This window comes from Pseudonaja textilis, chromosome 4, assembly GCF_049901715.1.
Source record: "Pseudonaja textilis isolate UNSWEBS1 chromosome 4, rPseTex1.2, whole genome shotgun sequence".
In the NCBI taxonomy this organism is placed as follows: Eukaryota; Metazoa; Chordata; class Lepidosauria; order Squamata; family Elapidae; genus Pseudonaja; species Pseudonaja textilis.
Window position 1 is genome coordinate 86,800,145 of NC_141993.1, and position 10,809 is coordinate 86,810,953.

The 10,809-nt window shown below is 45.0% G+C and overlaps 1 protein-coding gene across 2 annotated transcripts in view; it reads left to right on the top strand.

Annotated features, from left to right (window-relative positions):
* The window catches only part of CLCN2 (chloride voltage-gated channel 2), a 123,738-nt gene extending 119,256 nt beyond the window's left edge, over positions 1-4,482 (top strand). For both annotated transcript variants that reach the window (XM_026718889.2, XM_026718890.2), the window contains 2 exons: positions 565-651; positions 2,932-4,482. In XM_026718889.2, coding sequence (XP_026574674.1) covers positions 565-651; positions 2,932-3,126 — 282 coding nt within the window. In that variant the 3' untranslated portion in view covers positions 3,127-4,482. The remainder of the gene's footprint in view (positions 1-564; positions 652-2,931) is intronic.
* The last annotated feature ends 6,327 nt before the right edge of the window (positions 4,483-10,809 follow it).

A 10,809-nucleotide genomic window follows, 5' to 3' on the forward strand; every position in this document is an offset into this window, starting at 1 on the left:
CTGAGGTGCTGAGAGTGCCTGGGTTTTATAACCTTTGTTGGGATTTGAATGGGAGCTTGTATTTTGATTGGTTCTCAGGCTCCCATGAGGCCATGCAGGGGCAACTCTGTAGGCTGTCCTGAGTTCCAGGCTTGGTTGAACCTTGCTGGATGATGATGCACTTGAAAGGGCTTTTGAGCAATTGCTATAGCTTTACCTGGAGATCTTTGTTATGTAAAGTATTCTGGCCCAGGCCTTAATGGCCCACCCATTAACAAGGTGAGGGTGAGCTTCTGCTTCTGGGGTGTTTCTGCTCTTGAGTTTCTACTCTTTTTAGAGGAAATATTCAGCCTTTTTCATATTTCCTAGGATATTTCATTTTTCTAGGAGACGGGCGGGTGCTAACTTCCTACAGCTGGGCGATTTATCAGGTAGTCCTCGACTTAGCCTCTATTGCACTGTTGGCATCAGTGTGCCATGGGCAAAGGTCTCCCTTAGATTGATTTGATCGTATGGATGGAGCTTTTGGGTGCCATTGTTCTGTACGTTGTGATGCCCAGCTGAGATGTTTCCTATCTCTTCCAGACGCACACCATCTTCTCCCTCTTGGGAGTGGACCACGCTTACGTCACCAGCATCGGGCGCCTGATTGGCATGGTGTCCCTCAAGGAGGTGAGTAGCACTTAGAAGGGTCTCCCCAAGAATCGTGGCTCTTCAGTGGTTCGTGTTGGTTTTGTCCAATGTCATAGGTTTTGTCCTATATGCGGCAAAGAAACGTTTCTTAAGGTCATCCTGTATCAGCATTTTCAACGTTGGCAAGTTTAATATAGGTGGACTTCAACTCCCAGAATTCCCCAGCCAGCATGGGCAGAGTCTGCCTGCAATACTGCATTCTAACCACTGTGCCACCATGGCTCCTAAATTTATGGGCTGGCCCATCTCATCCAAAGGCAACTGTGGATAGCTGTGGTGGCTCCCTGGCAGCAGGTGTGGACGGCTGAGGTCTCGGAGAGCAAAGACTCAGATGAGGGGCCTGCGTGTGGTGCAGGGATGGGGCCAGGACTATCAGAGAGTGGAGTGCTGCCTTCAGACATTGTGGAGGCTGGCAGCAGTGATGAAGAACACCCCGAGGAGCCTGTGCCAAGTGCACATGCAGGCAGGGCTGCTTGAAGGAAAGACTCGGGAGTATGGTTGCAAGGTAATGGCCCCTCCTTGAGGTGATAAAAGCCAGCTGAGAAACCATAGTTTTTTGCAGAAGGCAAAGAAGTTTTACACTTGAGCCTTGTGGACGTTAGGAATATCTGAGTCGGTGTTTGGAGAGACTCTTTGTGTTGGAATTATTGCTTAGTAACTTTATCTGGTGTTCTTGGCAGCCTTGCAAAACCTTGGCAAGGCTCTTTCTTATCGGAGCTAATTGGTCTGAAGCAGCCTTTTACCCGTGAAGGAACAGGATTCGTAAAGAAGCATTAAAAGGTTGTGCTGTTACCTTTGTCTCGCGTTTGCTTCCTTGGAACCAGGTTTGGGTCAGAACAATAGCTTACAAACCTCAGCTAGTACAATTTTCACCCAATAGCAGCCACCATGCTGATCTGGTCTGATTGAAGTCATAAGTCCAGCAGGTTTTATGGCCATCTTGGTGAGAAAAGGCTCTTAGGATGTCAGTTATCTGGTCAGAATAGATAAGTACAGGTGGGCCTCAATTTATGACCTCAGTTGAGCCCAAAATTTCTGTTGCTAAAGTGAGTTTTGTCCCGTTTTATGAACTTTCTTACCACGGTCTTTAAATGAATCCCTGCAATTGTTAACTTAGTAACATGGTTGTAAAGTGAATCATTGACTTAAGGTCGCAAAAGGGGATTGCATTGCCTGGGGAAACTGCAACCGTCATAAATATGAGTCAGTTGCCCAGAGGCCGGATTTTAACCGCGTGACCATGGGAGATAACTACAGAGGTCCTAAGTGTGGAAAGTGATCCTAAGTCCCTTTTTTTTTCCAGTGCCGTTCTAATTTCAAACGGTCGCTAAACAAACTGTTGTTAAGTCGAAGACTACCTGTATGGATTGGGTGAATGCTGCTGTCCCCTTTCATAGCAATAGCACTTAGACTTATATACCGCTTCACAGTCCTTTTACAGTGTTGGAAGAACGATCCATCTGGGTTCAGTTCCAAGTGGTGAAAAACACACTGGAAACGTGGAGGCTGTTTGGAAAGATGGTTTAATGGTGGGCAGCAGGACCCCACGTGGCTTGGAGCTCCTGAGCGAAAAGGACAATCACACGCTTCACAAATGAAGGGAAAAGGATCAAGGAGAAAGAGAAGGGGTGAAAGGGCCTGGGTTTTATATCCTCTGTTGAGATTTGAATTTGAACTTGTATTCTGATTGGTTGTCAGACTCCCATGAGGCCATGCAGGGCCAACTGTGTAGGCTGTCCTGAGTCCCAGGCTTGGTTGAGCCTTGCTGGATGATGATGTAATGAGAGGGCTTTGGGCAATTCCTATTATAGCTCTACCTGGAGTAGATCTTCGTTATGTAAAATAGACTGGCCTAGGCTAGAGCAATGGCCCATTAGCAAAGGTGGGGTGTGGGGTGTGTGTGCTTCTGCTTCTGAGGTGAGTTTCTGCTTCTGAGTTTCTACTTCACTTTTAGGGGAAATATTCTGCCTTTTTAATATTTCCTGGGATATTTCATTTTTTCTAGGAGAAGGGTGGCTGCTAACTTCCTACAATAGCCCTCTCTGAGCAGTTTACAGAGCCAGCATATTTGCCCCCAACCATTTTGGGTCCTCATTTTACCCACCTCAGAAGGACGGAAGGCCAAGTCAGCCTTGAGCCTGGGGAGATTTCGAACTGCCAAATTGCAGGCAAGCCGGCAGTCAGCAGAAGTAGCCTGCAGGACTGCGCTCTAACCCTTTGCGCCACCACGGTTCATCCTTTCCTCTTCCTCTCTTCCAGCTGCGCAAAGCCATTGAGGGTTCGGTCACCGCCAAAGGGGTGAAGGTGCGCCCTCCGCTGGCGAGCTTCCGGGATAGCACAACCAGCAGCAGCGACATGGAGGCCACCGAAATCCACCAGCTGTGGGATCGGCGGCAGCGACACTCCATCCCTCGTGAGTTCAGCCCTTCCGAGAGTGACGACAAGTACCAGTGACGACGGGTGTGAAGAGCCTGCCAACCAAGAGACGGTTCATCATTGCCGTGCCTGCGCTGTTGCTCTTGCAGCTAGGCCTCTTTTAAGGATGCCTTTTACATTCCAGCTTTGGAGACTTCAAGAGGACGGCCGGTTCCTTGGAATAACTGGAGAACTGCCTTCCGAAACCTTGAAGCTGGGCTCCCCGGTGCCCCGTTTGCTCCATCCTTGGTCTCAGGGTTGATTTCAGACTTAACCTTCCCATTCTCATCTCAACTTCTCCCTACCTCCTTGCAGCCCTCATCTCGCTCGGGCCACCTCCGAGCATCCTTGAAGACCTCGTTCGTTGGTTCTCAGCAGCCGGGGAAGCATCGGTCTTCCTCGCGGTCTCGTCCCCATGCTCCGATGTTCAGGTTTGAAAGGAAAAAAGGAACTTTTCGGCGCGTGGAGCACCTGTGGGCAGCTGTGCTGAAGCCTCTGGATTTCTCTCCCCGTGTTCTGAATCTTCCCCTCCAAACCTTCGGCGCTGACCCAGCCGTACCATGTATGGCTAGTCCCCTTTGTAGGGAGAAATCCTAAATAATGGGTGGGATTTTTTTGAGGGGTGGTGTGGTGTTCTTGGTCGGGCCTGAATAAAACCAACACTGGATTTCTTGAACTACTGAACCAGGCAACCCATTTCCTTCCCTCTGCCAGAACCTGGAATTCTTCCCTTCCGCCTTCCTCTCTCTGTGGAACCCACTCATGATGGAGTCTGCAGGCAGAGGAGAAGGAAAGAAAGATGGCTGTGTGTATGTACCGAAGATTTTTTTTTTTATACCTATCTATCTATATTAATTTAATTACAGAAAAGAGTACAAATAGAGCTATATTGTAAACCAAGGAGTGTCTGGTGTGTTATCTAAGCCATAGACGGTGGTGGGAATCTGGTCTGGTTTGTTCATTGACATGGCCCAGGTCACAACTAGGGTGAAGAGAAGGGTGGGTATCGGTATGAGCCAGTTTAGCCTAATGGTTAAGGCTTCAGGCTGGAGATCATGAAGCTATGAGTTCTAATCCCACTTTAGACAGGAAAATCAGCTTGGTGACTTGGGCCAATCACTAGGAGATTATGAGTTGTAGTTCTGCTTTAGGCACGACTAGGAAACTGTGAATTCTAGTCCCGCCTTAGGCATGAAAGCCAACTGGGTGACTTTGGGCCAGTCACCAGGAGACTGTGAATTCTAGTCCCGCCTTAGGCATGAAAGCCAGCTGGGTGACTTTGGCCCAATTTAGACATGAAATCTGGCTGGGTGACTTGGGCCAATCACCAGGAGACTGTGAGTTCTAGTTCTGCCTTAGGCACGAAAGATTCCACTCAAAAGATTGAGAGTTAAATCCTAGGTATCAGCAGATATTTCTCTCCTAGAGCACACAGAGAAAATATCTGCTGCCAACTCTGTGTGGCGTTAAGAAGGGCATCCAGCCAGTAAATTCTCAGCCTCATCCAATCAACTCCAATTTTATCCCAAATTAAGGGATTACAGGGTTGTAAAAAGGGAGGGTTTTTTAAAAAAAAAACATGGTTAGGTGGCTTTCATGTTGTGCAGGCCTAGTTAGGCTCCAATTCAGTCTATTGGGGGAACCCAGGAAGGGGTTAAACTGATAACCCAGGTTAAAGATATTATGTGAATGCGGTCAATGTCTACTTTTCTTTTGGGGGGGGGGGAGAAACTCAAGATCCTTTTCAATAAATTATTTCTTCTTATCTCTGATTTCCTCCATAAATTGATCTAGCCAGCCAGATCTTTCAGGTAATCTCCCCCCAAATATCCCAGCTGGTGCAAGCTAGTTAATAACTAGGTGGGAGATGTCCAGAAATTCCAGACTTAGAAAAAAAAAGTATTGCTGAAGAATACATTTGCAAATTCCCTCCATGCAGTTGCTAAAAAATGAGTATATCCTTGTAATCTCCCAGAATCACTGAATTAAGACAGTCTGAGTTCCAGGGTTCCTAAACAGATGTGCTCCCAGTTCTGAAAGGAGTCCAGAGTCCATGGGAGATAGGCGACCAATGCATTTTTATTTTTTTTACAAATTTTATTAATTTTTAAAGACATACAAAACATAAAACATAAGAACCTAAAAGCTCTTTTCTAAAAGTTATTTGTAAATTTTAACAAAACAAATAAAACATTTTACACACCATTAACACATCTCCTTATAAACACATACACATCCTACATAACCAATGCATATTTATTAACAACAAGAATGGGTGTAGTCCCCAAACATCTGGAGCACCAGATGAAAAATCATCAGCATCGACAAAAATCACCATCAGTCAATTGCAAAAGGCAGCTTTATGCAGAACAGCTTACATCTTGAGACGATCCCTTTAACGCCACCAAACAACACCATAGGCCTATCCCAGGTCCTAGGCCTGGATAGGTGGATAAAAAAAGGCAAAACCAGGCTGAATTCTGCCTGATTGTGCAACGGCCATAAAAATAACCATAACCATTTCTTCACTGAGACTGGCCTAAAGAACAGCTGTGTTCCCTTGGGATCTTTTAAAACAAGGGTCTCCAAACTTGGCAACTTTTAAGATTTGTAAACTTTAACTCCCAGAATTCCTCAGCCAGCTCTCCTGACTGAGGGATTCTGGGAGCTGAAGTCCACCAGTCTTAAAGTTGCCAAGTTTGAGGACCCCTGTTTTAAAACAAGGGTCTTCAAACTTGGCAAGTTTAAGACTGGTGGACTTCAACTCCCAGAATTCCTGAGCTAACATGACTGAAGGAGGAATTCTGGGAGTTGAAGTCCACAAGTCTTAAATCTGTCAAGTGTGAAGACCCCTGTTTTAGAAAGCTGGCTAATCCCAGCTAGGATTTTTTTTTTTTAAACAGAATGTGTTTGCTCTCAGTTTTCCCCCCCAAAGCCTTTAATACTGAGAATGCCAAATTTCTTTTAAATAATTTCTATGTTAGGTGAGATTAAACTGCGGGGAAAGGAAAGATGAACAAATTATAACCCCGTTGGAAGAAATTTCCTGAGTTCATTCCCTGAGTTCATTGGGAAGCAGTCACTGATGCTGAGAAGAAGAAGACACGGAAGCCAGCTACCAAGAAAAATGATCTGATTCAGTAAAGCAAAAAAAAGTAGTGACACAACTCCAGAGTTTCTGGCTTGCAAGCAGATTTGGTGGGGGGGGGAAATGAGCCTTTTATGCTTCGAAGTTCCTGCAGCTTGATGGGTTTATTTGTGTGCCTCTTAAGTGATCCCCCTTCCTACTTTAATGGATTGATCCTGTTCCCAGGACCTTTGTCTTTCTGATCCTGGGGGATTAATCTTGTCGGGGCAGAAAAAAGGGAAGTTCCCTTTTTTTGCCTTGGTGAGTTATTTTTAGCCTGATTCTCCTTATCTTAATGGCTCTACTTTAAGTGTTTCTATTGTGGGCTCTGTTAGCAGGGCTGCTCTGAGCTTTTTTTTTTCTCTTTCAGCTGGTGATTCTTGGTTTTCTTAAAGAGGGAAGGGGGCTGTCTTGAGTTTCTTGGCATTGTTTTCTGAGGTTTCTGATGCTGTGAGGTTTCTGGCACTGTCCTTTTGGGGGTGTACTTCCCACAACCCCTTTTTAGAAAATAAGAGTGGAGTGGAATAGAATAGAATATACAGTAGAATAGAATAGAATATAGAATGAGTAGAGTAGAGTAGAATAGAATTAGAATAGAATTAGAATAGAATTAGAATAGAAATAAAATAGAATAGAATATACTGTAGAATGGAATATAAAATAGAATAAGAATAGAATACAGAATAGAATAGAATATAGAATTAGAATAGAAATAAAATAGAATACAGAATAGAATAGAATAGAAATAGAATAGAATAGAATATACTGTAGAATAGAATATAAAATAGAATAAGAATAGAATAGAATACAGAATAGAATAGAATAGAATAGAATATACTGTAGAATAGAATATAAAATAGAATAAGAATAGAATACAGAATAGAATAGAATAGAATAGAATATAGAATTAGAATAGAAATAAAATAGAATACAGAATAGAATAGAATATAGAATAGAATAGAATAGAATAGAATAGAATAGAATAGAATAGAATAGAATAGAATAGAATAGAATAGAATAGAATAGAATAGAAAAATTCTTTATTGGCCAAGTGTGGTTCAACATACAAGGAATTAGTCTCCATCTCTTTTCCATCTCTTCCCAAAATCTCTCTGTATTTTCTCTCTTTGCACTTGAGGCTTTTGGCTGATCCTGAAATGCATATCCATTTGCAGGAACTTAGTAGCTCTCTGGCATTTTTTCCGCCTCCTACGCGGGTCCCAAAGCAAAACCCAGCAATCATCTGCAGCGAGTATTGGAAGACAAAACTAGGGGTTGATGGTAAGAATAAAACCGCTGCCTACATAAGTCCTTTGCTCACTTATGAAATCACAAGATTCAGTAGCACAATTCCTAGAGAATAAAAAAACCAGCGGGCAGCCTTGCTTTTAATCATTTAAATGAGTCTCTTTTAAAGTGTTTGATTTAAAGCTTAATTACTGTAATTTAAATGCTAATCCACTCCTTTACATACATAAACTTTCTGGATTTCTGCCTGGAACCAAAAAAGCATCCAAAGTTCCTTGGACCCTGACTTAACTGCAGTGATTCATTTAACAACTATGGGAAGAAAGATTGTAAAATGGGGCTAACAGAACTCACAGAGTTCGAAGGGACCTTGCAGGTCATCTAGTCCAACCCCCCGCCCAAGCAGGAGACCCTACACCATTTCTGACAAATGGCCGTCCAGTCTCATCTCGAAAGCCTCCGGTGATGAAGCTCCCACAACTTCCGAAGACAAAAGCCGTTCCATTGCTTGGTTGTTCTCACTGTCAGAAAGTTCCTCCTTATTTCCAGGTTGAATCCTTGTTCAGTTTTCATCCATTATTATTGGGCAAAACTCACATCACTGTCTTTGCTTAGCAACATAAATTTTGGGCTCAACAACTGGGGTCGTAAGTCGAGAACTACGTATATTCCAGGGGAGATTGGACTGCCGTTTGTCGGGGATGGTGTAGGGCAGGGATGCCCCACCTTTTCGGCACCGAGAGCCAAAAAGGAGCATGTGTATGCATGCACTGATGGGGATGAAACCTGGAAGAGGAAGTGCCCGGGGGGCTTGCCGCACGCTAGGAAATAAATTTCAGGCTTCCAGTGCGCGCCCTTCTGATTTCCGATGTGCATGCGTACATGACGAACACATGGCCGGGGCGCGTGTGCATGGCAGAAAATAGAAGACCAGCTCTTCGGTATTCCGGCACTGTGGCACACGCGAAGGCCTTCTGATTGTCGCACGCGCCAGAAACCCAGAAGAGGAATGGATGAAGCCTCTTGTACCAGGCGACATAACTCTGCCGGCCACTTCGGGCATGCATGCCGTAGGTTCACCATCGCAGGCAGGGATGGGATTCAAAATTGTTAACAACTGGTTCTGTGGGCGTGGCTTAGTTGGTGGGTGTGGCTTGGTGGTCATGTGACTGGGTGGGCGTGGCTTGGTGGTCGTGTTATTGGCTGGGCGTGGCCAACTCAATATCACTCACATCGAGGCACGCATCTCCTCGCCTGGCCTCTCATGACTGTGGGGATGCTGCAACAGTCGTAAGTGTGAAAAATGGTCATAAGTCACTTTTTTCAGTGCCACTGTAACTTTGAATGGTCACTCCACACAAGCAAAGTACCAGCAAAGGAGAGGAAAATACCTGAGACAGGAAGTCTAGTCCTGCCAAGAATGTAATAAGGGTTAACGGAGAGGCAGTTTCTGTAAGCAACACCAGAATGTTTCCTTCCTGCCTTCCTTACAGGATTAGACCAGTAATTTCTTCTAACAACCGGTTCTCCAAACTGCTTAGAATGTTAACAACCGGTTCTAGCAAATAGGTGCAAACTGGTAGAATCCCACCCCTGATCATGGGTATAGATGGTCTCCTGCTTGGGCAGGGGGTTGGACTAGATGACTACAAGGTCCTTTCCCATTCTGTTAATCTATGTTATGATGCCAGCCTAAAACCCAGACCCTACCAGTAGTGGTGGGTTTCCCAAAAAATTTCTACCGGTTCTGAAAGCGCACATGCGCACAAGGCCCAAAAATCGTCCTCTGTGTCAATGCTGGTCAGCTGAGCTCTGCCACTTGAATCAGCTGAGCTAAAATACAAGGGAATATAGGAGAGGTAACAGTGGGGGCGGGTGGACGGGGCCAACTAGAGGCGGTATTTGCCGGTGCTCCGAACTACTTAAAATTTCCGCTAATGGTACACCTGAACCAGTCCAAACCGGCTGAATATCATCTCTGCCTACCAGGTAGCAGGAGAGATTTATCTTTGTTGCCACCTATCCACCATCAAAGGTACTGCAGCCCTCCCACCTCCCCAAGCTTCAAGCTTCTAGACCTCGTGACATTTTGTTTTTCTTCACAGAAGCTATTACTTTGCACACCCCAACAATGGAAGACGCACAGCCCTTGCACAAGAAATTCAACGGAGGGCTTTCTGTCTCTCGCTGCACATACAATTAGTCCTCAACGACTGTTGAATGTCCAAAATCACGACAGCACTTTAAAAAGTGACTTAACAACCAGTCCTCGCACTTACAATAGTCTCATTGTTGCTGTGCTCATGCGATTGGAATTTGGGCACTTGGCAGCTGGCATGTAGTTCTGATAGTTGCAGCATCCTGGGGCCAATCGGTCAGTGGGGGAAGACTCATTCAGTAGCAGTAGTAGTTTATTGTCATTGCACCTCGTACAACAACATTAAATGCCATCTTCAGTGTACATAAGAAAACTATAAAACGTAAAACACAAACACACATCCTTCACATTCTATGCAATTGAATGGAAAACCCCTGATACTGCACTGTTGGAAGAACGATCCTTCTGGGTCCAGTTCCAAGCGGAGGAAAAAGACACTGGAAACATGGAGGTTGTTTTGGAAAGATGGTTTAATGGTGGACAGGACCACACGGCTTGGAGCTCCAAAGTGAAAAGGACGATCACATGCTCCAAGGTGTTGGGTGAAGGAAAAGAAGGGTCCAAATGCTGAGAGACCCTTAGTTTTATACCCTCTGTTCCTGTGCAAGAAATGTATCCCATTGGCTGTCAAGACTCCCAGGGGGCAGGGGGTGGTCTTAGCTAACTTTGTAGGCTTTGTCTGGACCCACATGGCTTCACCTGAGTGCTGGCTGATGCAAACTTCCCAGGCCAGGTGGTGAGATGGGCAGAGGCCTTTGTTATGTAGAATACTCTGGCCCAAGCCTTAATGGCCCGCCCATTAATGAAGGTGGTGGTGGGGGGGTGAGCTTCTGTTTCTGAGGTGAGTTTACTCTTTTTTTAGGAGAAATATCCTAAAATATTTCATTTTCCTAGGAGAGGGGTGGGTTTTCACTTCCAACAGCACTTATACAGTAGAATTCAATAGAGTTACTGCCCTGGGATAGAAGCTGTTTTTCAACCTATTTGTTTTTATGGTTCTGTACTGTCTGCCCAAGGTGCCCAGGAGGAGATGGATCTTGAGGATGTTTTGAACTTTTTTTTAAGGCAACGGGAATGATAAAGCTCTTCCAAAGAGGGGAGAAGGAAACCCATGATCTTCTGGGCAATGACATTAACCCTTTGGAGGGCTGTCCTATCTGCCACTGTGCAATTGACAAACCATACAGAG